Source organism: Mytilus galloprovincialis, chromosome 6 (assembly GCF_965363235.1).
Source record: "Mytilus galloprovincialis chromosome 6, xbMytGall1.hap1.1, whole genome shotgun sequence".
NCBI classification, from domain to species: domain Eukaryota; kingdom Metazoa; phylum Mollusca; class Bivalvia; order Mytilida; family Mytilidae; genus Mytilus; species Mytilus galloprovincialis.
Genome location: NC_134843.1, coordinates 82,658,346 through 82,684,343, shown reverse-complemented (window position 1 = coordinate 82,684,343; position 25,998 = coordinate 82,658,346). Strand labels below are relative to the sequence as shown.

At 32.8% G+C, this 25,998-nt stretch overlaps 1 protein-coding gene across 3 annotated transcripts in view; it reads left to right on the top strand.

Moving 5' to 3' along the window:
- Positions 1-10,210: 10,210 nt before the first annotated feature.
- LOC143080508 (H(+)/Cl(-) exchange transporter 7-like) overlaps positions 10,211-25,998 on the top strand; it is a 73,500-nt gene continuing 57,712 nt past the window's right edge. Inside the window, exons 1-2 of one of the 3 annotated variants that reach the window (XM_076256375.1) lie at positions 10,211-10,429; positions 20,064-20,096. In XM_076256375.1, coding sequence (XP_076112490.1) covers positions 10,331-10,429; positions 20,064-20,096 — 132 coding nt within the window. In that variant the 5' untranslated portion in view covers positions 10,211-10,330. The remainder of the gene's footprint in view (positions 10,430-20,063; positions 20,097-25,998) is intronic. The other 2 variants (XM_076256377.1, XM_076256376.1) reach the window with 2 other exon arrangements.

Here is a 25,998-nt window from a genome sequence, read left to right as displayed (position 1 = left end):
CGTCGTAAGGGAGATAATCCGAAAATAAATTCAAGAGGCCCAGTGTCGTAACATAAGGCATAAAGCATTTATATATAAGCATAAAAGATTTATTTAAAGTCGGTTATACATATAACAATACAACATAAGCTCTGTAGAACTTTTATCCGACATATATATGACAAGTACAATACATAAAACACAAAGCACATCATGCAAAATAAATAATGTTATCAAGCACAGCAATTAATAAGCACAATTAAAGCATATTAGCAAACATAAAATGAAGATAAACTATCATTCATGCAATAGCTATTATAAAGCACTAAAATTAATTCAAGCATTAGAAGAACATAAATAAAAAATTATGCTTAACAATTTCAAAGCCAGAGTATACAAGATAAATAATAAACTGATCTACAGCTCATTGAGATCTGCAGGAGGAACACTGACACGAACTGCCATCCCAATTACCGACCAAACTTTTAATCTGACCCAATGGCATTTCTTCCCTCATCTTATTTGGCAGTTTGTTCCAGAGTTTGGCTCCTGCATATCTAAATGAGTGCATCCCATGGGTAGTTGTCCTTACCCTGGGAACATCTGCTATGTTGTTATTTCTAAAAGAGTAATTACAATTTTTAATTTCAATAAGTTCATGTAGATATAATGGACATTGTTTATTAATAATTTTATATACCTCTATTGCTATCATTCGAATTCTTCTGATTTCTAAGCTTGCTACGGTAATTTTGATTTAATTAGTGGTGGAAAACAACTTAAAAGAAAGTTTGTATCAACGTTAAAATCGTAAAAGAATTATATATATGTCTGTAAAGTATATGTTTCTGATATAAGCAGGAAATCATGACAAATACGATGCAGATCATTATACTTCAGTTGTAGCCTATAAATGCGGCATATCTTCAGTTATCATAAAAAAAATCTGATGCATAACAGCATATATATTTGTTAAGACCCCCCCCCTCAAACCCCCACTGTTAAGGAGACACTGAGGCCGAGTTCAGCTGTGACAAATACTGCATGACTAGCGGAGAAGCAACACGTAGAAATGTTCAAGTATACTAGATTGCATATTTTGGCGTTATTATTGATTCACTTATAGGGTCTTTGCATCGGAACTAAACACATTTATTATTAATAAACCAGTTGTTGGCATGACACGGGTTATGTTCTTCTCATATATGTTATGATGGTATGATACTAAACCCCTCACGGGGAGGATTGTGCCTGATATTCATATGATGAAGACATAATTTTTCAATCAGTTTAATTGAAGTCCGGAGCTGGCATGTCAGTTAACTGCTAGTAGTCTGATGTTATTTATGTATTATTGTCATTTTGTTTATTTTCTTTGGTTACATCATCTGACATCAGACTCGGACTTCTTTTGAACTGAACTTTAATGTGCGTATTGTTATGCGTTTACTTTTCTGCATTGGCTAGAGGTATAGGGGGAGGGTTGAGATCTCACAAACATGTTTAACCCCGCCGCATTTTTGCGCCTGTCCCAAGTCAGGAGCCTCTGGCCTTTGTTAGTCTTGTATTATTCTAACTTCTGCTGTTGTCTGCTCTATGGTCGGGTTGTTGTCTCTTTGACACATTCCCCATTTCCATTCTCAATTTTATTTAGTATTTGGTTTAACCCGGCCGGGTTTGAAACCACGACCTTCCGGCTCATTGTATGCTGGGTCACAGTATAAAGAGACCATTAAAAAAAAAAAAAAAAAAAAAATACGACTGCATGTTAAATCCAAATTGAATAATAAGATTACAATAAGACCAGAAATGAATGCAGAGAGTTTCTTTTGAATTAAACGCATGCTTGACTCACCAACTTGATCAAAGGACGAATGTACAGGATATGTTGTTTGCTGAAAAGTTTAGAGAAAAACAATATTTCTCCTCGTGATTCCGGCAGAAAAAAAGCAATACTAATATATAGACCTATTTGACAACTACAACAAAAACGATGAATACCAGTTAAATTTAATTGTAACTGATCATTTGCCGTGAAGTTTTGTGAATAAACTAAATTACTTTTCAAGATATGATGGTCTTCATAAATCATTTATCCTATTGTTTTTCTTATGGGTTTACACTGGAACACTTGAAGATTTAGGTATGGTTTGATTGGTTATCGACATTACATTTAACACATTATTAGAAAATGAATGTCATCAGGCTCTACCTTGGTCAAGATATACTTCTAACAAAGAATAAGAATCGAAAAAAAAGATACCATGGGATGATCGAATCAAAAGCAATTGATGTGAGAATAAACCTTTGTAAAAAAAAAAAATAACAAAATAGAAACAATTGTTCACAAAACACTACTATAAAAAAACACATTACAAACATATGACTTATGAACGGTAGTGATCTCGGGTACTGTGAAAGGGTAGAAATTGCTGTTCATTTAGAGACAAGAGGGTCAAAGATACCAGAGGGACAGTTAAACTCATATACATGTAGATCGAAAATAAAGTGACAACACCATGGATATATAAAAATGAGAAAAGACAATCAGACAAATAATAATAGTACACATGACACAACATAGAAAACTACAGACTTAAGCAACACGAACTCCATCAAAAACAACCGTCGTGTTGCCAATGACAAGCTGTCATTGTTAAAAATAGTTTAACAAGCATCATTCGATAAACAACAGAAACAAATCAAGGTGGCGCCTATTTTATTCCAGGCAAATTAATGGAAAACTGCAACCTATAAACTGAATACCAATAAGAGCCATTTCTTCAGCATGCAGCGTTATAGCCCATTGGCGGATCAAGGGGGGTCCGGGGGTTGGAATCCCCCTTTTTTTGCCGATCAATGCATTTGAATGGGAGCATATACTTGGACCCCCCTTTTTACTCTGGGTTGGGAACCCCTCTTTTACTTTGGGTTGGGAAACCCCTTTTTGAAATGGCTGGATCCGCGCCTGTAGCCAGCAATACAATTCTCTGTCAATGAAATTATCCACTATGATAATGTTCATAAATGTAGGTGTTACAGGGATATTGCTGTTTAGACAAACTCCCGATGGGAAAATCATGATATGTTTTTCGTCTTAAATAATAATAAAAAAAAGATGTGTATGATTGCCTATGAGACAACTTTTCACAAGATACCAAATGACACATAAATTATTAACTATATTTCACAGAGAAAACTAACAGCCTGATTTTTGTACAAAATGATGAATTAAAAACAAATATGTAGCAATCACTGAATTATAGGCTCTTGACTTGGGGCAAGCACATACAGAATGAGGCGGGGTTAAACATATTAGCGGGCGCCAAACCCTCACCTAACCTGGGACAGTGGTGTATCAGGACAACATAATATAAAATAGAAGATGTGGTATGATTGCCAATGAGACAACTGTCCATAAGAGACCAAAATGACACAGACATTAACAACTATAGGTCACCATACGGCCTTCAAAACAAACTATAAAAATCAGTTGAAAAGGGCTTAACTTATCAGATAGATACAAATAAACAAAAACATAGAGGGGACGTGGACGGGTACTTGTACATCCAACTACAAAAAGACAGTAAGTAGTACAGATCTAAGAGTACCCACAACTATATATACTGACAGTTAGTTCAAAGCCAATAACAAATAATAAAGAAAATCATGCACCTAAGGCTAAATAATCAACCAGTACACAACCAACATCCAATGGAATTAGAGCATGTAAAGGCGTCATAAAAAAATCAGAGAAAGAAGTTAAGTGCTCAAACCTACCTTTTTTGTGTAGCCAATTTCTATATAAGCCAGTGTATAAATTATGTAGTCTGTTGTATTCCTACCTTCAATCAGAATGGGATAAATGATCGATATGGTAAACAAGTTTTAAATTGTACAGGAGAAGACATCATATATAAAGAGGAATGTGAAGACATAAAAGTAAATGTTATATCAGTACGAGTGCCTGTGTGTTTCAAGTCAAAGGAACTTTCTGTTCTGTTAAAACCAGAGTGTTTTTAAAAAGTGCAAAAGGATTTCTTGAAATATTTCAGGACCTCGGTAATTATGTGTTTAGGAAGTCAGTCATAAATCAGGCGCGGATCCAGCCATTTCAAAAAGGGGGTTTCCCAACCCAGAGTAAAGGGGGGTTCCAAGTATATGCTCCAATTCAAATGCATTGATTGGCCGAAAAAGGGGGTTCCAACCCCGCCTCCCCCCCTAGATCCGTCAATGGGCTATAACGCTGCATGCTGAAACAATGGCGCTTATTGGTATTCAGTTTATAGGTTGCAGTTTTCCCTTAATTTGCCTGGAATAAGATAGGCGCTTCCTTGATTTGTTTCTGTTGTTTATCGAATGATACTCGGTAAACTATATTTAACCCAAAAACAATAATTTTGCAACATGTCCAGAAGGGTTGCTCCTAAAAAGGACTCGATCTATCTTAACGATACATAAAATATTTGTTTTAACAATGACAGCTTGTCATTGGCAACACGACGGTTGTTACCCCCAGTTTTTGATGGGTTTCGTGTTACTTAAGTCTTTAGTTTTCTATGTTGTGTCATGTGTACTATTATTATTTGTCTGTTTGTCTTTTTCATTTTTATATATCCATGGTGTTGTCAGTTTATTTTCGATCTATAGGAGTTTAACTGTCCCTCTTATATCTTTGACCCTCTTGTCACTAAATGAACAGCAATTGCTATACATTCACAGTACCTGAGTTCACTACCGTTCATAAGTCATATGTTTGTGTTTTTTTTAAAGTAGTGTTTTTTTAACAATTGTTTCTATTTTGTTATTTTTTTTTACAATTGTTTCTATTTTGTTATTTTTTTTTACAAAGGTTTATTCTGAATCTCACATCTATTGCTTTTGATTCGATCATCCCATGGTATCTTTTTTTTTTATTCTTATTCTTTGTTAGCAGTATATCTTGACCAAGGTAGAGCCTGATGAGATTCATTTTCTAATAATGTGTTAAATGTAATGTCGATAACCAATCAAACCATACCTAAATCTTCAAGTGTTGAGTGTAAACCCACAAGAAAAACAATAGTATAAATGATTTATGAAGACCATCATATCTTGAAAAGTAATTTAATTTATTCACAAAACTTCACGGCAAATGATCAGTTACAATTAAATTTAATTGGTATTCATCGTCTTTGTTGTAGTTTTCAAATAGGTATATATATTGTTTTTTTTTTCTGCCGAAATCACGAGGAGAAATATCGTTTTTCTCTAAACATTTCAGCAAACAACATATCCTGTACATTCGTCCTTTGACAAGTTGGTGAGTCAAGCATGCGTTTAATTCAAAAGAAATTCTAAAAGTTGCATTTATTTCTGGTCTTATAATTCAATTTGGATTTAACAAGCAGTCGTATTTTATTTGTTTGTTTGTTTAATAGTCTCTTTATACTGTGACCCGGAATACAATGAGGAAGGTCGTGGTTTAAAACCCAAGCCGGGTTAAACCAAATACTAGTATACTTGAACATTTCTACGTGTTGCTTCTCCGCTAGTCATGCAGTATTTGTCACAGCTGAAATCCGCCTCAGTGTCTCCTTAACAGATGGGGAAAAGGGGGGGGGGTCTTAACAAATATGTATGCTGTTATGCATCAGATATTTTTATGATAACTGAAGATATGCCGCATCTATAGGCTACAACTGAAGTATATTGATCTGCATCGTATTTGTCGTGATTTCCTGCTTAAATCAGAAACATTTATCATACAGACATATATATTCTTTAACGATTTTAACGTTGATTCACACCTTCTTTCAAGTTTCTTTCCACCAGTATGCAGTTTAAATAGGATTTTTGTTCAGCATACGGATATGGATATAAGCAAGGAATTGTATATTTCTTTGATATAAGTAATTATAAACTACAATATGATACAAAAAGACAGGAAATACGAAATAAGATTTAAAGAATAATGCTCATATTTTTAAACAGAATTTTGATCTCACGCTACAGTCATTCCCAAAAAATGGGTACAATTCGAATGTAGACACTGTTAAAAAATAAATTTCAACTGAGCAGAGAGAGAGTGTTGTTTTCTTCTGTGTCTATATCTAGTCTGTCATTTTTTAAATTTTTACTTACACCATTTTAGTTGTTTTCTAGTTTTAGCATTTTTTGTAAGACAAGGTAAGTATGAACGTATCGGAGGTTAGTGTTGTATAAAGTCATCTTAAAAATTGCATTAGAGAAAAACACAAGATTTAAATCCAGGCTCATGTGAAATGGATTACATTTACCACCATAGCAAACTGATTTATACGTATTATTCTGTATATATTGAAAGCAAATACCAATTTTAAGGTCTGAATTAATATAGTGTTTAAAAAATAATTCAAATAAGTAGTTTTCACAACTTATTTAGTAATAAATTTAAACTAATGAAATGTTATGCTGTATAATATTTTAGTTTCATAATACAGCTTTCCAGGAAAAACCCTATTATTTATGTTTTGAATCACTTGTATGTATTTTTTATGCTTGTATTAGTCCACACCTCCATCTTTGTTACGGAGGTTGATATCAAACCAGTATCTGAATTCTGATACATAGTAACACTTAACTCTTTAATGCTAGCTTTTCTAAACAATTTATTGACATTACAAACTAAAAAACTGTTTTCTATCAAGTTATATGTTTCTTTTAGTCAAATGGACTTGTTCTTGTCAAAATCTCCGTAACGATTCATGAACTTTCACTCAAAAATATGTTTTACCTAAACCGAATACTGTTCAACTTAATTTTATTAGCTCTATACAGATAATGTCATCTTCCTTCACACCATAATGTATGCATTATACTCAACTATGAAGTTTTTGAGTCAAAATAGTTTCATTTCGAAAATTTCTATCCTCCGTAACGACATTTAAAACCTCCATAACGGACAATTCCAGTTCTTACCAACAGCAAACATATAACTGAATGTAAATATTGGAATTAAATGACAAACAAGACAACAGAATTAAACATTTTTCTTAGTAAATCGTTATCTAAAAAGAGTAAAGTCCTGTTAGAGAAAAAAAAACTTTTTTTCCTTAAATTTCTATCCTCCGTAACGTAAATCAATGATGTCGTCTATGATTGACATCACCTTTTGATTTTTATTAGTGATAATTGATGAACTGATTTGGTATCTATAACAATTTACAAGAATTTCAATTGGTATGATCGTGTTTACATGCATCTTTAGATTTTTTTTATTTGCATAACCTCCGTTACATTGATGAGTCCTAAATAATCTTGAAAATGTTTGCCATAAACCGCTGTTAAAGTTATGATTGTCGTCGTAATTACACAAGTTGTGTTGTAGACTATTTCAAATCTAAGAAAATGGCTGATATAACGTTTATTAAACGTTATAATGTTGCTCACATAATAGGGAAAAAACAAGTTAACATACCTTTCTCAAAACAACATTTTTTTTCTCAAAATCTGTATTTTGTTTGTCTGTTTCCTTTATAATAAATGATGTCTGCTACAAAAATGACTTTCGGCAGTGTCGGCAGCCGCTGATACTGATAAAAAAGTCTCACAACTTAAAACTGTAAATAACTGCGTCACGGAGGTTATTTAAACGGAGGTTAGTTTTATTTACATTATACATGGAAATATGTCACAATATTGTTGAGTTGCTTTCTCAAAACTGATTATTGAGAAGCTTTATGGGTGCTTTCAATGAAATAATCATCATTTTGATTTGTTCTTGGTTAGTGCGTTCCAAAATACACGTTACGTAGGTTGGATTCTTATATGCGACAATCGAAAAAAAGAGAAAGAGAAGATTTTTTTTTATTTTTCGTTTCATTGCAATAAAAGTTAAAGGCAGGATTTTAAAATTTGATGTATCAACTTTGCTTAAAGTCACTTTGGGCATGATTTCCAATCATATAAATATGTTTTGACTGTACCTAAAGATACGTTACGGTAGGTTATACGTTTATCGGCGACATTGGTTTAATGGGTAAATCAAAGTGTATATTATAACTTTTGATTCTAAAATATTTTTGTGGATAAAAATCAATATATAGTGTCAAATAAAAAGCAAATATAATCATGATTTATGAAATAAAGTATTTTAATTCACACCGATATTTGGAGTTTTTCTTGGCGACATTCGGAATTCGTGTGATTTCCGTATATTGAATAGAAAATCACACAAATATATTTACGATATACATCACAAAAGAATATAATTTTATTTTAGTATACATATTAATCACTTAGAACACGAAAAAGATTATCTGTGACATATGTTAAGCTTGCATTTTGTGGTTATTTGCCGGAGACACTGAAATTTTGTAATTGTACCCATTTTTTGGGAATGACTGATTAATCGAATCCCTGTGAAGACCGGATAGTACCTCCTCATGCATAATGCGTCATGTTTCAATACACCTTATCGCTTTTCCCGACTGACCCGGCCTCTTCAGTGAACTTTTGATGTCATACAACAATCATATTTCCATTGTGGTGTTAGATATTTTATTTTATGACGTCAAAATTTTACGGGAACCTGTGTGATATCCAGTAATGGCGGACAAATAGCGATAAGGTGTATTATCTATCTCAAGTTCGGTCTGGTCCCCTGGAGGTGGACAGTGAATTTAGAAATCATTGAATGCATAAATTCAAGCCAGGAAAAAAAGTCATAGGGTTGGGGGATTGTTTACATTTCGATAAATTTGCCGTCTGGAAAAGATATGATGGGTAAATAAATTCAGAATCTCACGGTGGGGTGGGGGGGGGGGGGGGGTTACTTCCTATTATTGGGTATACGGGGACCTGCCAAAAATTTGGGTCATAATTTTGCGAGATTTTATATAAAAATGACCCACCTTTTTAATGACATCCTATATTAAAATGCATTTACGTTTGATAATCCATGCGTATATATAACGATCAGAGGCGGATTTAGAGGGGGGGCCAGGGGGCCCGCCCCCCCCTTTTTGGGAAAAAATTTGGTTGCTTATATAGGGAATCAATGAAGCGTGACTGGAGCGGGCCCCCTCTTAGGTCAGTCAGTGGGCCCCCACTTATGAAAATTTCTGGATCCGCCACTGACGATAAAACATATGTGCCTGTTACCTGTTACCTGTCTGGTAGGTTCACCCTTTCTAAGGGTCACTCCCAATGGGATTTATTTAGGTTAGTAATTAAATATGTACATTATTTACAGTTGTACATTTAAACTTTTAAAGAATTATACCTGTACAGTAACACCATAAACCAAGAAACTCCTACTTTCGCTTGATAGACTGATATAGTTCATTTAGTCAAATTTAACTCTTGTTCAACAGGGTTGTTCGTTTTGTATGTAGACCATAGCATAAAGTTCGTGTGATATTCTCAATGTCTCTGATATTTTGATGTTTGATGTTAACTATTTCCTTGATCTTTTCAGATGATGAGTCCAGAATAAACTGCACCATTTGTCCTTCATTCATAATTTTATCGAATATCTTGTTGCCTATATTGTTTTTCACATATGATATAAGTGTTGTTAAATGTTTATCTCTTTCGGTTTTCAGTGCATTGCATTCCAGCATAAAATGTTCTGTATCTTCTGTAGCTGAATTACATAATTGGCACATGTCCTGCTCTACATTTCTACTAAACTTGGCTCTATCTACTTGGAGTGTATAAGTCCTTGTTATAAGTTTTGCTTTTATTTCTGCTTTTTTTACTTCTAAGGTGTTATTTGAAGTGAATTTCCATATTTGGTGAGCATGTCCAATTGGCCTTGCTTTAATGTCAAGGTACTTCATTGTTGATTTTTCCAATTTTTCCATCTCCCATTTCTCTGCCCAATAATCTTGAATCTTGTGCACCAAACGATGCCAATTCATATATAAAAACTTAAGGGTAGCTGGTATATTTATGAATTATGAGTGATGATGAGTTAAGCATGGGTCATATTTTAAATATTGTACTATAAGTATAGGTCATTCTTTCTTAAATATTTATATGACTATAGGTACTGAATTTCAGTGAGTGTTATATTAAAATGGGTACGTTTTTTGAGGCAAAAATGGCACACTCCTACCAAAAAAATTTCGAAGTTACCCCCCCCCCCCCCCCGTGCAGAATCTACGGTCTTTAATTAGGATCGTTGTAGTAAGTTGCGTGTCTAATAATAGTTTTCGGTACCGTGATTTATTTCAATTTGGCGCCAAACTTTGTCAACGAAAATGTTGACGTACACTGGTATCCTGCCAAGAGGTCATGCTTCTTTCTCAGCACGATAACAACCATTACCAGTCAAGGTTGTTTTTGAAGAAAAATTACGCTTTTTGGAATTTGTCCTTGGGGTATTATGGAGTCGCCTTCGGAAGAATCAACCAAACTGCCCACACAACAAGATAACACACAAGATTCGAACAGTGATGTCAGAAATAAAAAGACAAAAGTTAAGGTAAACTATAGAAACGAAAATTGAAATGTGATAATTATAATTGAAAATTTTGACTTGGTAGATAGTAAAACATGTATAAGAAAATATTATATAGCTTAGGAAAGAATTAATTTAGAACATCATCTTAGACAAAAAAGTGCTGCTAGTTCTTTAGATTTTGCAGCTCGATCTAGAATGACCAGGCTATTTTAGTATTTATAATAATATTATTTTAGTATTTATAATAATTATTATAATATTTATAAGGCACTGGCTACGGTTACATGGAAGACTAATTGCCGGAATGCAAAGTTGGGTAAGGAACCGATTAATTACGAATGTAACAATAATTATTGAGGCTACGGTTATTTTGCGTTATTGTTACAATAAAAAAACAGCAATGTACGCTAGATTTATGAAACTTAAATCTTCTATATAGTTTTGTTGCTTAATTCATTCATGTCTACTAAATAATACTTGTTATAACTGAGACTACTATAACTACTGTGTTCTAGTAGTCTCAGGTTATAATAATAAATAATAAATATTATTATTCAACAAATGGTGTTTAAATATTTTTAGGTATTAATGGATTTGATGTTCTTAAAGATACTACTTCAAATTAGTAGTGCCAAAGACGAAAAATATAGTTCAATGGTTTGTTGTTTAAAACTCGGGCTGAGAAAACTGTTCACTTTTAAGTATTTAACTGCACACCTTCTCATATTACTGTCATTATACTTTGAACAAAAGATGAAGAGATTCCTATTACCAATTTTGTTTGGGCAGACTATGCGAAATACGTCGGACCGTCGGACAAATCCGGTGAATAATGGATCGGTCTGGTAAAATTTTGTTGAATTCCGGTCCGAATGTCCGGTGTTTTTTTTTATGGAACATTCTAGCAAAATTGCCAAACGATCTCAAATTCATTTTCATCTTTATTATTCACCACAGCGATGTTTGTTTTGTTCAACCGCTAGCTTTATGCCGAACATCGACAACCAGTAATGTGTAAATCCGAGTAAAAACATATCTGACTGTCAAAAACAATAATGGATGCCATCATTGGCACAACCGGAAATGTAAATAAAACCGGATCAGATTCTGGGAACGGATAAGGATAATTCCGGGTTTGCCGATTTAAATACGATAAATGAATAAAAATTCAAGCAGATCACAAAATTTAGCTATGAAATATAACCACAAGAATTGAAAACCAAAAGATATATGAAAAAGAAAGAAGAAACAGGAAATAATATTTTATACAGAAACTCTAAATTATGTTTTAAAAAGTTCACAAACATTGTCAAAATCCAATAAAATGGGACATTACTCTTCACTGAAATGCATTCAAGCAATTGTGCACAACTTTCATAACAATATCCCCTCTTGTTACATCATTTTGTTTTAATTTTTGCATTTCGGGGAGGAGTAGGGCACAACAAAGTCATACATATGTTTGTTGTTTTTTGTCGGATAATATACAATTAGATGTAAAAAAAAATTGGTCTGGTAAAATTTCATTCGGTCTGGTAAAGCTAGGATGCTTACCAGACCGAATGTCCTGTAAAAATAAAATTCATTCGCATAGTCTGTTTGGGTGAAAAATTTAAAACTTACATGGGATGCGTTTGAAACGAAACTGAAACAATATCAAGACACAAATTTCATACACCTATACAAACGCACTTACCAAAAATTGATACATCAAAAGCAAACTTTGCTAACTGTGAACTAACACTGTGAACTTCTGTATACATGTATAAAATTGAGAATGGAAATGGGGAATGTGTCAAAGCGACAACAACCCAAACATAGAGCAGACAACAGCCGAAGGTCACCAATGGGTCTTCAATGTAGCGAGAAACTCCCGCACCCGTCGGAGGCGTCCTTCAGCTGGCCCCTAAACAAATATGTATACTAGTTCAGTGATAATGGACGTCCTACTAAACTCCGATTATACACAAGAAACTAACATTAAAAAATCATACAAGACTAACAAAGGCCATGCAAAGGCTCCTGACTTGAGAAAGGCGCAAAATTGCGGCGGGGTTAAACATGTTTACATGTTTAAACATGAGATCTCAACCCTCCCCTATACCTCTAGCCAATGTAGAAAAAGCAAACGCACAACACTATGCATAGTAAAACTCAGTTTAAGAGATGTCCGAGTCCGAGTTCAGAATCCATGGAGGACGTACTATAAAAAAATTAAAAAATTGTATGTTATACTTGTATGTACGGTATTGTAAATATAAGATAATGTCTTCAACTTATATTATTTAGTACATATTACTAGTCCCATCGAACATTGCTATTTTTCATGTAACAATAACACAATGTAACCGTAGCCTCAATAATTATTGTTACATTCGTAATTAATCGGTTCCTTATCCAACCATGCATTCTGGCATTTAGTCCCCAATGTAACAATAATATTTTTATTATTGTTACATTTCCATGTAACCGTAGTCAGTGCCTATTTATAAATACATACATGTGCATGTTTGATAAAATGTTAAGCAACTTTTTAAAGGTTTTCACTGCAATAAAGGTTGTAGTAATTGGTGATTTTGTTTCAAATCAATCCAATTTTTGACAGAAAATCCCCAGATTTTTGTGTTACCATTTTAAGGTTCATCATAACGAACGGACAAATAAGGCTGTATTTTAAATGCTAAAATTTCTCTGAGTACAGACTTACCTGTGAAGGTGGAAAAGTTTTAATGCCTAGCATCCACTAGATATAATAAAATTAAATGCATTTTGTGTTTCAGAAAGATAAAATCTCTTTTGGATTTTGATAGGCATTTTTTTTCCTTCATGCAAAAGCCTGAAAAGGTGTGAAAATAGTGTGTGTTGTAGTACAACTATGAGATGCTCCCTCAGGAAAAAAAAAACGGTTTGTATTGTTTTGATTGTCCTTAAGGGAATAAGATACAGTAACATGGGAGGTAATGACGTTGCTAGCGTAAATTGTTATTTTCGCGACGTCAAACTACAAATGAGTTCTATGACTTATCGGGAAAAGATTCAGTTTTCGACTGATTTTTATCATTCAATCGTATTTAACTTAAAAACGAGTTCATGGATCCCTCTTTTTTAAAATGTCATTTGGTTAAAAAATGATTGCTCAAGAAGATTATGTGTGCCAGTTTTCATGAAAACGTAAATAGTGCAAATTTTTTAAATTTGATAAATATACAGCAAAAAACTATGTATTTTGCTACATTCATGAACATTTGATAAATATGAGTTATTTCAGAATAAAAAATGTATAAATTTTTAAGATACTTATAAAATACAGAAAGTACAGATTATTTAACAAAAAACAATTTGTGTTTTACTTTTAACAATGTTTAAAACAAAAAAGTTATGTCTTTCTTTCGAAAGGGAAAATAAGACTTCAAATCTGCATTTTGAGAAAATATACAAAATTTCGACCTCTTTTACTTAAACAGTAGCACATGAAGGTATATTTTTTATTACATATTGATTTCATCTGGTAAAAATAATATGGAAATTTTTATCAAAATGTAAATACGGGATCCAAACTGTATCCTATGCCCTTAATTGACATGGACAACAGGTATCTTCACAACTATAGGTGAGTTAGAGTTTATCTGAGTCAGTGAGTGTACAGTATCAAAATAATTCAGGTGTTTGTTTATTTTTACACCTTCTACTGAAAGGAAAAAAAAAAGCCCATCAAAAACCAAGAAAGATTTTATCTTTCTTAAACACAAAATGCATTTAATTTTTATATATCTAGTGGATGCTACGCATTAAATTTTTCAAAACAGCACAGGTAAGTCTGTACACAGAGTAGTTTTTGAGGTGAAAATACGACCATATTTGTCCATTTGTTATGATGAACCTTAAACAGAATTATTCGTATATTTGTTCATGTTGTGCTAGCATATAGTTATGATTTACTAAAAGTACCAAACAATATTAACAATTTAAAAAAATATCTAAATAGGTAAGCCTGCAGATTTAACTAGTTGGTCGCCACTCTTGTCATTTTGTCTGCCTGACCATTTTCACTTCTACATGTATAATTATTGTATTCTCTTCATTGTAGATCTTGCCTAAAATATATTAAAAAGTCAACTTTTTTATGAATGTCTTTTTAAGGAAGGATTACTACAAAATTGAAACATAATCAAAAAGGGTATAATTTGCTATTCTATGTTGATTTTTGCAAATGGATGGTATTTACAAATCATGTGATGAGATATATATATATATATATATATATATATATATATATATATATATATATATATATATCAATCTAAAGATTTGCACAACGGTACTGATATAAGATGTTATAATACGAAAATGTAGTTATTAAATCGTGCTGACAAATATTTCGGCTCAACAAATGGCCTTCTTCAAGTGTCACAAGTTTTAACAATACTGATACATAATGTATAAGGTGTAAAAATAGATCAGTAATAATACAGGTAAGTTTTGGTCGATTGATTTTTAATCCAAAAGCCTGAATATCATAATATAAACAAAACACTATAAATCAATATACGTGACTGTGTATATTAACAATAAAAATGAGTGAAAAAACAAAAACGCTAGTATTTCTTATTGATGCCGTTTGGATGATGTACATTAAGTTCCTTTATCCAAAAGCTTTCCCGAACCTGTCGCTGGGCATCACTCCAGTGAATATTCTGTTCAATCACTAGAATTTTCATGCGGTTAAAGTCATCAGGTTTGTGACCCGACTGTCTGAAGTGCTGAGAAACTGGGAGAAGTGGCTTCTTAGAGATATCACTCCTATGGCCATTGAGGCGTTTGTGGAAAGGCTGCTTTGACTCACCAATATATTGGAGGCCACAAACCGAACATTCTAGTATGTAAACAACATTCATACTTTTGCAGGTAACATTGCAAAATATCTTATAGTTGTTTTCGGTTGCCTTACTGTGAAATGTTGATGAATGCTGCATCTGTAGGCAGCATTTGCAGCGTTTTTCTTCACACGAACGACATTCTCCAGAAGTACTTCTATTATCAGACACTTCAGCCCGCACCAGCAGGTTCCGCAGACTACTAGGTTGCCTAAAAGCTATCATTGGAGGCTCGGGAAAAATCTTGGATAGTTTGGAATTCTTTTCAACTGATTTCCAATGCTCACGAATGACACCAAAGCTGTTTTTGAGAGATGGGTGGTAAGTAAGAACACATGGAGTCCTTTTATTTTTCTTTTTAACTTTGTATTCCAATAGTTCACTCCTGGGAATTGATTCCGCTTTCTGAAAGCTTTTTTTGATATTTCTGTGTTTGTAGCCCCTTTTCTTCAAGTGAGTTTCAAGTTGACGTAGTTGTCTTTTAGTTGTTTCTGTGTTGGAACATATTCGCTTGACTCTAAGTGCCTGACTGTATGGAATACTCTTGGTAAGATGAGCAGGATGGCAACTTTTAGGGGACAAATATTGATGAGTGTCAGTGGGTTTAGAATATAAATCTGTAGATATGATGCCCTCTGTGAGCGAACTTGAAGTATCGAGGAAGGCGATTTTGGATTTAGACTTCTCATGAGTAAATTTGATACTAGGATGTATGTTGTTGGCATGAGTGATAAAAGTATCTAAATCCTCGTCGCTTTTATTCCATTTCATATCCACATCATCTATAAATCTAAACCAGGAAAGCGGTTTTTCGATGGAAGTTTCAAGGAGTTGTTTCTCTAATTTGCCCATAAATATGTTGGCATATGACGGAGCCATTTTGGTGCCCATGGCAGTTCCATTTACTTGCAAATAATGATCTCCATCAAAAGTGAAGTTGTTTTTCTTAAGTACCAGCGTGAGCATTTTGACCAGGCATTCGGTAGGTGGATATTCCACTGGTCTGGAATCCCAAACTTCTTTACATGCATCGATGCCATCTGCATGTGGAATATTAGTGTAGAGGGAGGTGACATCCATGGAAACAAGAGTCGTGTCGGAGGGGAGTGGATTTAAGGCCTGCATTTTTCTTAGATAATCGGTTGTATCTTTGATGTGAGATGGTAAGTCTTCAACATGTTGACGAAGATGGAAGTCAACAAATTCCGATATTTTTTCCGTTGGATGACCGTTCGCTGAAACTATAGGTCTTCCTGGGTTATTGGCCTTATGAATTTTAGGTAAAAGATAAAATCTGCCCGGTTTTGGATTTTCTGGTTTCAAATATTCAAGAGTTTTGTCATCGATGAAACCATCGTCATGCATTTCTACCAAACTATCAGTAATTTCTCTGCTAAAAGATGTGGTAGGATCAGAGTCTAGTTTTTGGTAGAACATTGCATCGCCAAGTTGTCGTTCAGCCTCTTGAATATAGGCAGATTTATCCATGACAACCACTGCACTGCCTTTGTCTGCAGGTTTAATGACGATATTGTTGTTAGATCGTAAGTTTTTTAGTGCAGTCCGTTCTTCATTGGTAAGATTGTCAAAAGGTTTATTGTTATTTTTAGTATTTCTAATAATGTCCGACTTAAAGTTATCAATAAATGATTCCAGGGTAGCATTTTTGCTCGGTTTAGGGATCCAAGAGCTCTTTTTAATAAATTTGTAGTTGTTCTCGTCTTCTGAAATTTCTGAGTCCCTATCCGAGCTTATTATGTTATCCTCCTTCGACGCGAAATATTCCTTAATACGTAGACTTCTAGCAAAATTGTCAAGGTCTTCCGACAATTTGGTGTCATTGACAGGAGCAGGTAGAGGACAGAAATTAAGGCCTCTAGAGAGAAGAGATGTTTCCGATTCCGTTAAATGGTGTTGAGACAGATTGACCACGATGTTGGAGGGTGAATCAGTCTTTTGAGGTCTACGTTTAAAGCGTCTAATTCGTTTAGTCTTTCTCTCTGAAGGTAAGGAAGGGTGGATGTATTCCATGCCATCCCTGCGGAATTTTCGTTTTTGTTTTTCACTTAAATTGTTGGATTGTATAGTAGTTAAGTCCTTGAGGCGAGTGTTGATAGCATCACAATTGTCAGATGTTAGATCTCTTTTGCAGCTATTCAAAAGGGTGTTAAAGTCGCCAGTGAGAGTTTTGAGATGTCCTTCGCAGTGTTGTTTGAGGAGGACCACTAACCGCTTTGAGCAATGAAAGAGGGTTTGGTCCCATCTGCGAAGTAATGTATTGGATAAAGAGCCAGGTGCTTGTGGCTTGATCTTGATTTGTAGTCCGTTAGGAATACTTTCATTATACTCGTAGTTAATCAAATTAGATAAATGGTGTTCAGTTCTAATTTGTTTTTGTTTTATAGCTCTAAGTTGTTTAAAAGTTTAAGTTGTTCCATACAGTCAGGCACTTAGAGTCAAGCGAATATGTTCCAACACAGAAACAACTAAAAGACAACTACGTCAACTTGAAACTCACTTGAAGAAAAGGGGCTACAAACACAGAAATATCAAAAAAAGCTTTCAGAAAGCGGAATCAATTCCCAGGAGTGAACTATTGGAATACAAAGTTAAAAAGAAAAATAAAAGGACTCCATGTGTTCTTACTTACCACCCATCTCTCAAAAACAGCTTTGGTGTCATTCGTGAGCATTGGAAATCAGTTGAAAAGAATTCCAAACTATCCAAGATTTTTCCCGAGCCTCCAATGATAGCTTTTAGGCAACCTAGTAGTCTGCGGAACCTGCTGGTGCGGGCTGAAGTGTCTGATAATAGAAGTACTTCTGGAGAATGTCGTTCGTGTGAAGAAAAACGCTGCAAATGCTGCCTACAGATGCAGCATTCATCAACATTTCACAGTAAGGCAACCGAAAACAACTATAAGATATTTTGCAATGTTACCTGCAAAAGTATGAATGTTGTTTACATACTAGAATGTTCGGTTTGTGGCCTCCAATATATTGGTGAGTCAAAGCAGCCTTTCCACAAACGCCTCAATGGCCATAGGAGTGATATCTCTAAGAAGCCACTTCTCCCAGTTTCTCAGCACTTCAGACAGTCGGGTCACAAACCTGATGACTTTAACCGCATGAAAATTCTAGTGATTGAACAGAATATTCACTGGAGTGATGCCCAGCGACAGGTTCGGGAAAGCTTTTGGATAAAGGAACTTAATGTACATCATCCAAACGGCATCAATAAGAAATACTAGCGTTTTTGTTTTTTCACTCATTTTTATTGTTAATATACACAGTCACGTATATTGATTTATAGTGTTTTGTTTATATTATGATATTCAGGCTTTTGGATTAAAAATCAATCGACCAAAACTTACCTGTATTATTACTGATCTATTTTTACACCTTATACATTATGTATCAGTATTGTTAAAACTTGTGACACTTGAAGAAGGCCATTTGTTGAGCCGAAATATTTGTCAGCACGATTTAATAACTACATTTTCGTATTATAACATCTTATATCAGTACCGTTGTGCAAATCTTTAGATTGATATAATTTTTTCCTTATCTGCATAGTATCGCCTATTCTAGACGATCCGGTACACTGTAAATTTGCTGGTTGGTCGTTTTTATAGACTTTTATATATATATATATATATATATATATATATATAATTATGTTTGAGTTACTTCCCTTTAGTCATATATGAAATGCCATGATCATTGATCTTGTGTAAAGTTACAGAAAATGACTGCAAATATATGTGTAGCCTTCAGACAATGTTAGAAAGAGTTGAACTCTCGGCCATCAGTTTACTAGAATGACGCTCTAGTTGCCAACTGAGCTCTGAAAGCTCCACATTAAATTATCAATATTCAATATTTATATCTAGACTTACTCTTCCATGATCTACATGTATGGGCAAGTATGTACAAGTGCACACATTTAGACACAGAAAAAAATAGCATTCTAGACATTATGTAGTTGTTTCTGTTTTACTTTTCCTGAGTACGAGACAACACAGTTGAATTTATGTTCATACTGTTATTACATCGATTTGTCTTCCTATTGTGTTATCTTACCATACATACATTGTACATGTATTTATTGTTTCTTGTTCTTTATAGATAACAATTAGTCTGTTGGCTTTCCTATTTGAATTGATTTACACTAGTTGTTTTGGGGCACTTAATTCATAGCTTGCTGCTCGATGTGAGCCAAGGCTCCATGTTGAAGGCTGTAATTGTTTATTTTTTACACATTGTGATGTAGAGTTGTCTTATATCACTTATACCCAATCTTCTAATTTCTATTGTCTTCATTGGAAGCATATTTTGATTACACTTAAATAAAATTTTGTCAATAATTCAAGATTATGATTAAATTTTCCAAAGAAAATCTTAGATGAAATATGATAGAAGAAAATAGATTAGGATGGCCAATATAAACTTCTTTTTCTATTTAAAAAACAAAGTTTTCTAGAAATAAAATGAAACAATTTAATCATAAATTTCACAAGTATTGTTTACATTGAAGCATTAATCAATGACAGTGTTAGGTACAGATTCATAGAAACACAGAATTGACATTTATAGGGTATACAAGAAATAAAAAACAAACCAAACATGCAGTTATTAGAAAGATAGAAACATAAAAAAAGAAATACTGAAAATAGACAAAAAAATCAAAAAAAAAAAATCATAACTGTATTATATTTTGGTGTATATATTTTGTCCCATACATCATACTTGAATATTTATATATATATATTTCTTTGATAGCAAGTCCAAATAGTGTGTTCAAAGGACCGTCAGGTAAGAAAAACAGTCCCTGTATAAACTGCATGCAATACTTGTACTAATAGAGCATGTTTGCACTGCTGATAGAAGTTAGACTTATTCAAATGGATGAGGACTTTCTTTGATGTTGTTATTTTGTAGTCAAATTGTCATGTACATGCATGTACTTGTACATCTGTACATTATAATGTTTTATACAATACATTCCAGGGATCTCACTAGGGATTTATGCAACCAGTCCAGTGACTCACCAATTTTTGGCCATGTTGAGTCCAACTTTTTATCACTACAACTAATTGAGGTTAATTAATCTTTAAATTTTGATGATAATCTGGGCTCAACTACCGGCTAATACAGCATACATTTTTGCTACATCTATGTACTCACCAGCCTCTCCAATTCAGAAAATGGTGAGTCCAGCCAGAATTTCTTGAATCCATGACTTATGGATTCATCCTAGTATGAACCCTGGCCTTCCATGGTCTCTTCCAAGTGTAATGAAGGTCTTGTGTCATACAGAAAATCAGAACGGGAATTGAGATTTTCAATCACTTGCATTGATATTTTTTATACTGTTATACATGAATAAAATTAGCTGTTTTGTAAAGTAGCATTGAGGTATTTACTCTTTTCACAATACAAAGCATATAAACAGATAAATGCATGCAATTCTGGACTATTAGTTAAGTTAACAATGCATGAAATTGGGAGATATATCTAACAATTATTTTCATGGGACTGAAAGCCATATTCATATGTCATTGGCCTACTATTGTGATAATAGTGCAACCTATGATAAAATAGGCACAGGTTACTAAGATAATTGCATGACCTTGCAATGCTTCTGATGTTGTCAAGTAGCAAATTTTCTTTAAAGTACATTTACACGTGCATGTTAAAATATATATACATTCTGTAGTAGCATGTGCATCTACATCTATATATTGTATGCAAAAATCTATGCATGATTAAACATAACAATTCTGCATGCTTTAGATAAATAATAAAAATGTATAGTTTATATTCTATGATGTCAGTTTGATATTATGAGTTTGTACTAGTGTCTTCGATATATAATATATTCTTCCTACTAGTGATTTAAATCTAAAAGGTTTCCATAATATAGATAAAATGTTCACGTGTTTCTTACTTTAAATTGGGTTTGAAATCCAAAATATTTAGAATGCATTTATGCACATTCCACTGAAAATAGAAAATGATAGTGCTAGTGGAACATCCATGTACTATGGACACATGCTTGTTTGTAAATGGATTACGATAAATAGGATATTTTCCAGTTTTTTGAAATCTTACTGAGTGTTTTATATCTATTTAACAGAAATCTTTAGAATGTTTCTGTTATAGAATTAATCTTTTCCTGTATTTCTTACTCAGTGTTTACAAATCCATTTAGAATATACATTTTACATGTAAAAAATGTTTCTGTAATAGGATAAACTTTTCTGTTTTCTCAAGTTTTACCAAATTTTACAAGAAAGGTCAGATTTGATTTTGGGTAATATTTAATAATGTTTATAAATTGTTCATTATGAGATGTGTCAAACTGCTATTTGTTGAACTTTAATAATAATTTACCTATTAGTATAGAAACAATTGCTACCTTTGCTGTTATGTGCCATAGCCTAGAGATCTCAGTGTATACATACACCAATGGCATAGAAGCCAGGGGATTGGGCAAGTGGACAATGCCATCTTTTGGTAAAAAAATATTTTATATTGAAAACAGAAATGAAAATGAGAAAGGACACTGACTTGCACTTACATTATAAGACTATTAAAAGCTTACTTGAATTTTCAAATTTAGAAGTCGGTGTCACAAGCAGAAAAAATACAGAAAAGTTGAGTAACGACTTATAGAAATGTTAGATGGTACATGTATCAAAAATAATTAGCCATCTTAAGCTTAGGACTATAATTGTAAAAAGAAATGTCTTAATTTTCTAAAATCTGGTATACAATATGCATAGATATAATCTTGTTTGATTAAAAACGGACATTTTTGTATATATACATAAAAGATAAAAACTAGTTACTTCCATTACTCTTGAAAGCAAACCAGTAAATTCTTGGCTTATCAAATGATATCAAAAACTTTATTAGGCGTGAGACCTTTAGTATGTCACTTTGATATATAGTGAGAAGGTGATAAAATGCATGATAATTTCCCCGGTAAATATACAGTCTGCCAATCGGGAAAAAAATTGGCATTTGAAAGTGAGAAAATATAAGATTAATTCTTACTGTTACAAATGGATGGCGCAAAAGTAAGTGAAAAAAGTTTTAAATTTTTTATATATTTTCCAAACAAGGGTGAGAATTGATCTGTTTTTATGTAGCTAGTTTGAATAAGAAGTTCGTTGGTACCATTTTATTATTCTTTTTAACGTCAGAATTGCCAATAGTATTTGTTTGAAATAAAAATTAATGATTGATCTATAAGAGCAGTACCCAAGTGTTATCCATTGCATTATGTTCCTTCAGTCACAGAAACAATTGAGAGTAAACTTTGAAATAGAACTTACAGAAAAGGTAATGTATTTCAACGCTCAGACTTTATTGTGTGAAAATTGCTAGTGTTCATTATTTAAATGGAAAACAGAATGAATTCATTGTGTTTGGAAAAGAAAGTGCCAATTAATTGGATAAAGATTGGAGTTTGTTAAAGTTGGGAGGTTGAATTGTTGATTTATATTGTGATTATGAAATAGCAAAATATTTAAAAGTATGGAATATTTTAATTTACCGTTATTATACAGAACTAAAGGTTGCTGCTTTCAATAATTTCTAACACAACCTAATAAATGATTAAAATTTACTAGAAATATTATGCAAATATAAGTATATTGTGTGGCTTATTATATTCTGATCATATTTAATAATATGTTGGGCTACATAATTATATGTTAGAATAAGAACTTTATACACTGTTGTGCTTGCTGAAAAGAATATTATTGAATCAATTTAACTGTGCTTTAGCTTGTAAATAGAACATAAGTTTGTGGTATTTTTCAATGCTGATGGAATATTTGAAGGCATTTTTTAGATTTTTCTTATATGTATTTCATGAAAATGAAATGATTGAAACATTAGCAATCATTTAAATTTTACAGTACCGGTACTAACATATGGAAAAACATAGCAGAATTCTTTGAGCTGTGTTTATATTAGAGAAGATAGGCAAATAACAGATACTGTGGAAAAAGTGCAGATTATTAGATGTGTAAATAAAAAGCTTTCTATTTCCTCTGAAGAAGATTTAGATTTATCTTTAAGGAATATGTGATTTGTATGTAAAAACAAAAAGTATAATCTAACATAATGTGCCAGTTTTGATCCATTTGGAAAATTATCAAGATTGAGAATAGAAAGTGCATTATTTGTGCTAGATGATTAAAAATTATAACTTCAATCAACGAAGGATATTTGAAACAATTGTATAAACTTACTTGAGATACTCACCTGGTGAACTTTTCAGAAAAAAATTATAACTTCAATCTAGGATATTTGAAACAATTGTTTAAACTTATTTAAGATAGTGATGAACTTTTCAGAAAAAAAAATTTGCAATGAAGTGACTGGCATTGGAGGAGGATTGTGGTAAATTGTCATGGTGTTCATATGTGTGATAGATTGTGTTTAGTAACATGAACTGTTGTTTAATTTGAATCATGGATTTTAACAAAAATTTTACAAAACTAGTAGAAGAGACTCAATTGGTATGTGTTTTTTTTTTTAATATAGTAGGTGTCATAACTATTGTATCATTAGTGAGTTTTGCTTCTTTCTTTTCACCATTTCTTTAGTATTTAGTTTAGAATTTTATACACAGTGAGTTTTAAACTGTAGAATTTTTCTGAAGTAGATAGTTAGGTGTTTCATAATAAATGAGAAATCAAAGCTGGGAAATTTTATGTTTCCGTTAAAAGAATAAAAATCTTCTGGGAAAACTGTTTTTTATGCCTCATTTGTTATGCACCATTTATGGGCATTTTGTTTTCTATTTGTTCCTTCATTCGTTCGTCCGTTTGTCTGTCCGTCTGTCCCGTTTCAAGTTTTTGGTTGAGGGAGTTTTTGATGAAGTTGAAGTCTAATCAACTTGAAACTTAGTACACATGTTCCCTCTGACATGATCTTTTCAATCTTAATGCCAAATTAGAGATTTTACCCCATTTTCACGGTCCACTAAACATAGAAAATGATAGTGCGACTGGGGCATCTGTGTACTATGGAGACATTCTTGTTATATATTTGCTTCTATCCTTCCTGTTTGATTTAAGATTGAAAGTCACAATTCACCAAAAATAGCAAAGATGGAATTAAATTGAACCCTCTTCATTAGGTTAATTAGAAGTTTAATACTAAGCTCAGTTGATTGAAAAAAAAAGGGGAAAAAATCAACTTCAAAGTAATTTAACTATAAGTATTTTTAAAAGTAAATTAACATATAAGAGCATTAACCTTGTCAAACCTTGTTTCAGGCAGTTAGATCGGGAGCAAACATTGAATTGTATAAGTTCAGTGACATAAAAAAAATACATTAAAAATGAAAAGTGATGATGTTCATTAGGAATTAAAACCATTGATTGACAAAAATAATTGAAATTGATACAGCCATGAAAACCAAAACTGATTTGAAAGTGATGTAGTTATAAAAACAAAACAAAAACCAATACATACCATACCTTCTTTGTTGTTCTGTTGTTATAATGTATGATCAAATAAAATATCAACTAATAACCTTATTATGTCTTACAATGTCTTAAAAGCTCAAAAGATTAAAATTAATTCACATATTAGGATAAATAATATACTTTTAATAAGGAGTGCATTTAACAAATAAAGAAAACTTTAAAATTTGTTAAATGACAAAATTGCAACGGAAAAAGGGAGTAACATTTTGTAGAACAGATTCAAATATTACCGTAGGCTTGAAATAATTCTTTCTTTGGAAAAGGTTGTATAAATTCTCTTACAATTATCCACTCATGATGAGCTTCGTTTTGTATGGAAATTGTAATCAGATGTTTAATACAATTGTACTTGAAAGAATAAAAAAATAAAAAAAAACAAGAGGCCATGATATACTTACAAACTTGAAAATAACAATCCATATGGTGACTAATGTATTTTTTTTATATTTTTTTTCAGAATTTTCTGTTTTTTTTAAAAGAAATTTTGAATAAAATGTTAAATATGTTTTAAGTAGCATTATGTCAGGTATTTATTTAGGGAGAGATCCTTTTGCGCCAAAAATGCGTCCTGTTGCGCCACAACTATTTTTCTCCAATGCTACGTTTGCGCCACCTGTTTTAAAATAACATGGTATCATTTGCAGCAAAAATAAAACATACGATTGCAGTTGCACCAACTAGAAGAAAAATAACTTCCCCCTCCTCAATTTATTCGGCAAATGTTTCCTTTTCTGAAACATACTTTATCACTGAACTAGTAACATATTTGTTATGGGGCCAGCTGAAGGACTCCCTCAGGTGCGGTAGTTTCTCGCTGCATTGAAGACCCATTGGTGACCTTCGACTGTTGTCTGCTCTATGGTCGGGTTGTTGTCTCTTTGACACATTCCCAATTTCCATTCTAAATTTGATTTTTTCTTACTGCAGCTGCTGCATGGGTACTTCCCAATTTAATGTATGAAGTAGCTTGTAACTTCACTTTATTGTCAAAAAAAGACAAACATTGAAAAAGGAAATGCATAAAAACAGTTCATAATAACTCTGCTCCATTACTGGTGCGTCTTGCGGTAGATAGAGCTTCAGTCCATAGGGATGGTAGGAACAAAGCTCTGTGTCATTAACATATTATGTGGCTAAAACCTAATCAGCAAAAGCTTCCTTTTTTCTTCTTTTTTGGCATATCTTGTATCAAATATTCAGCAAAG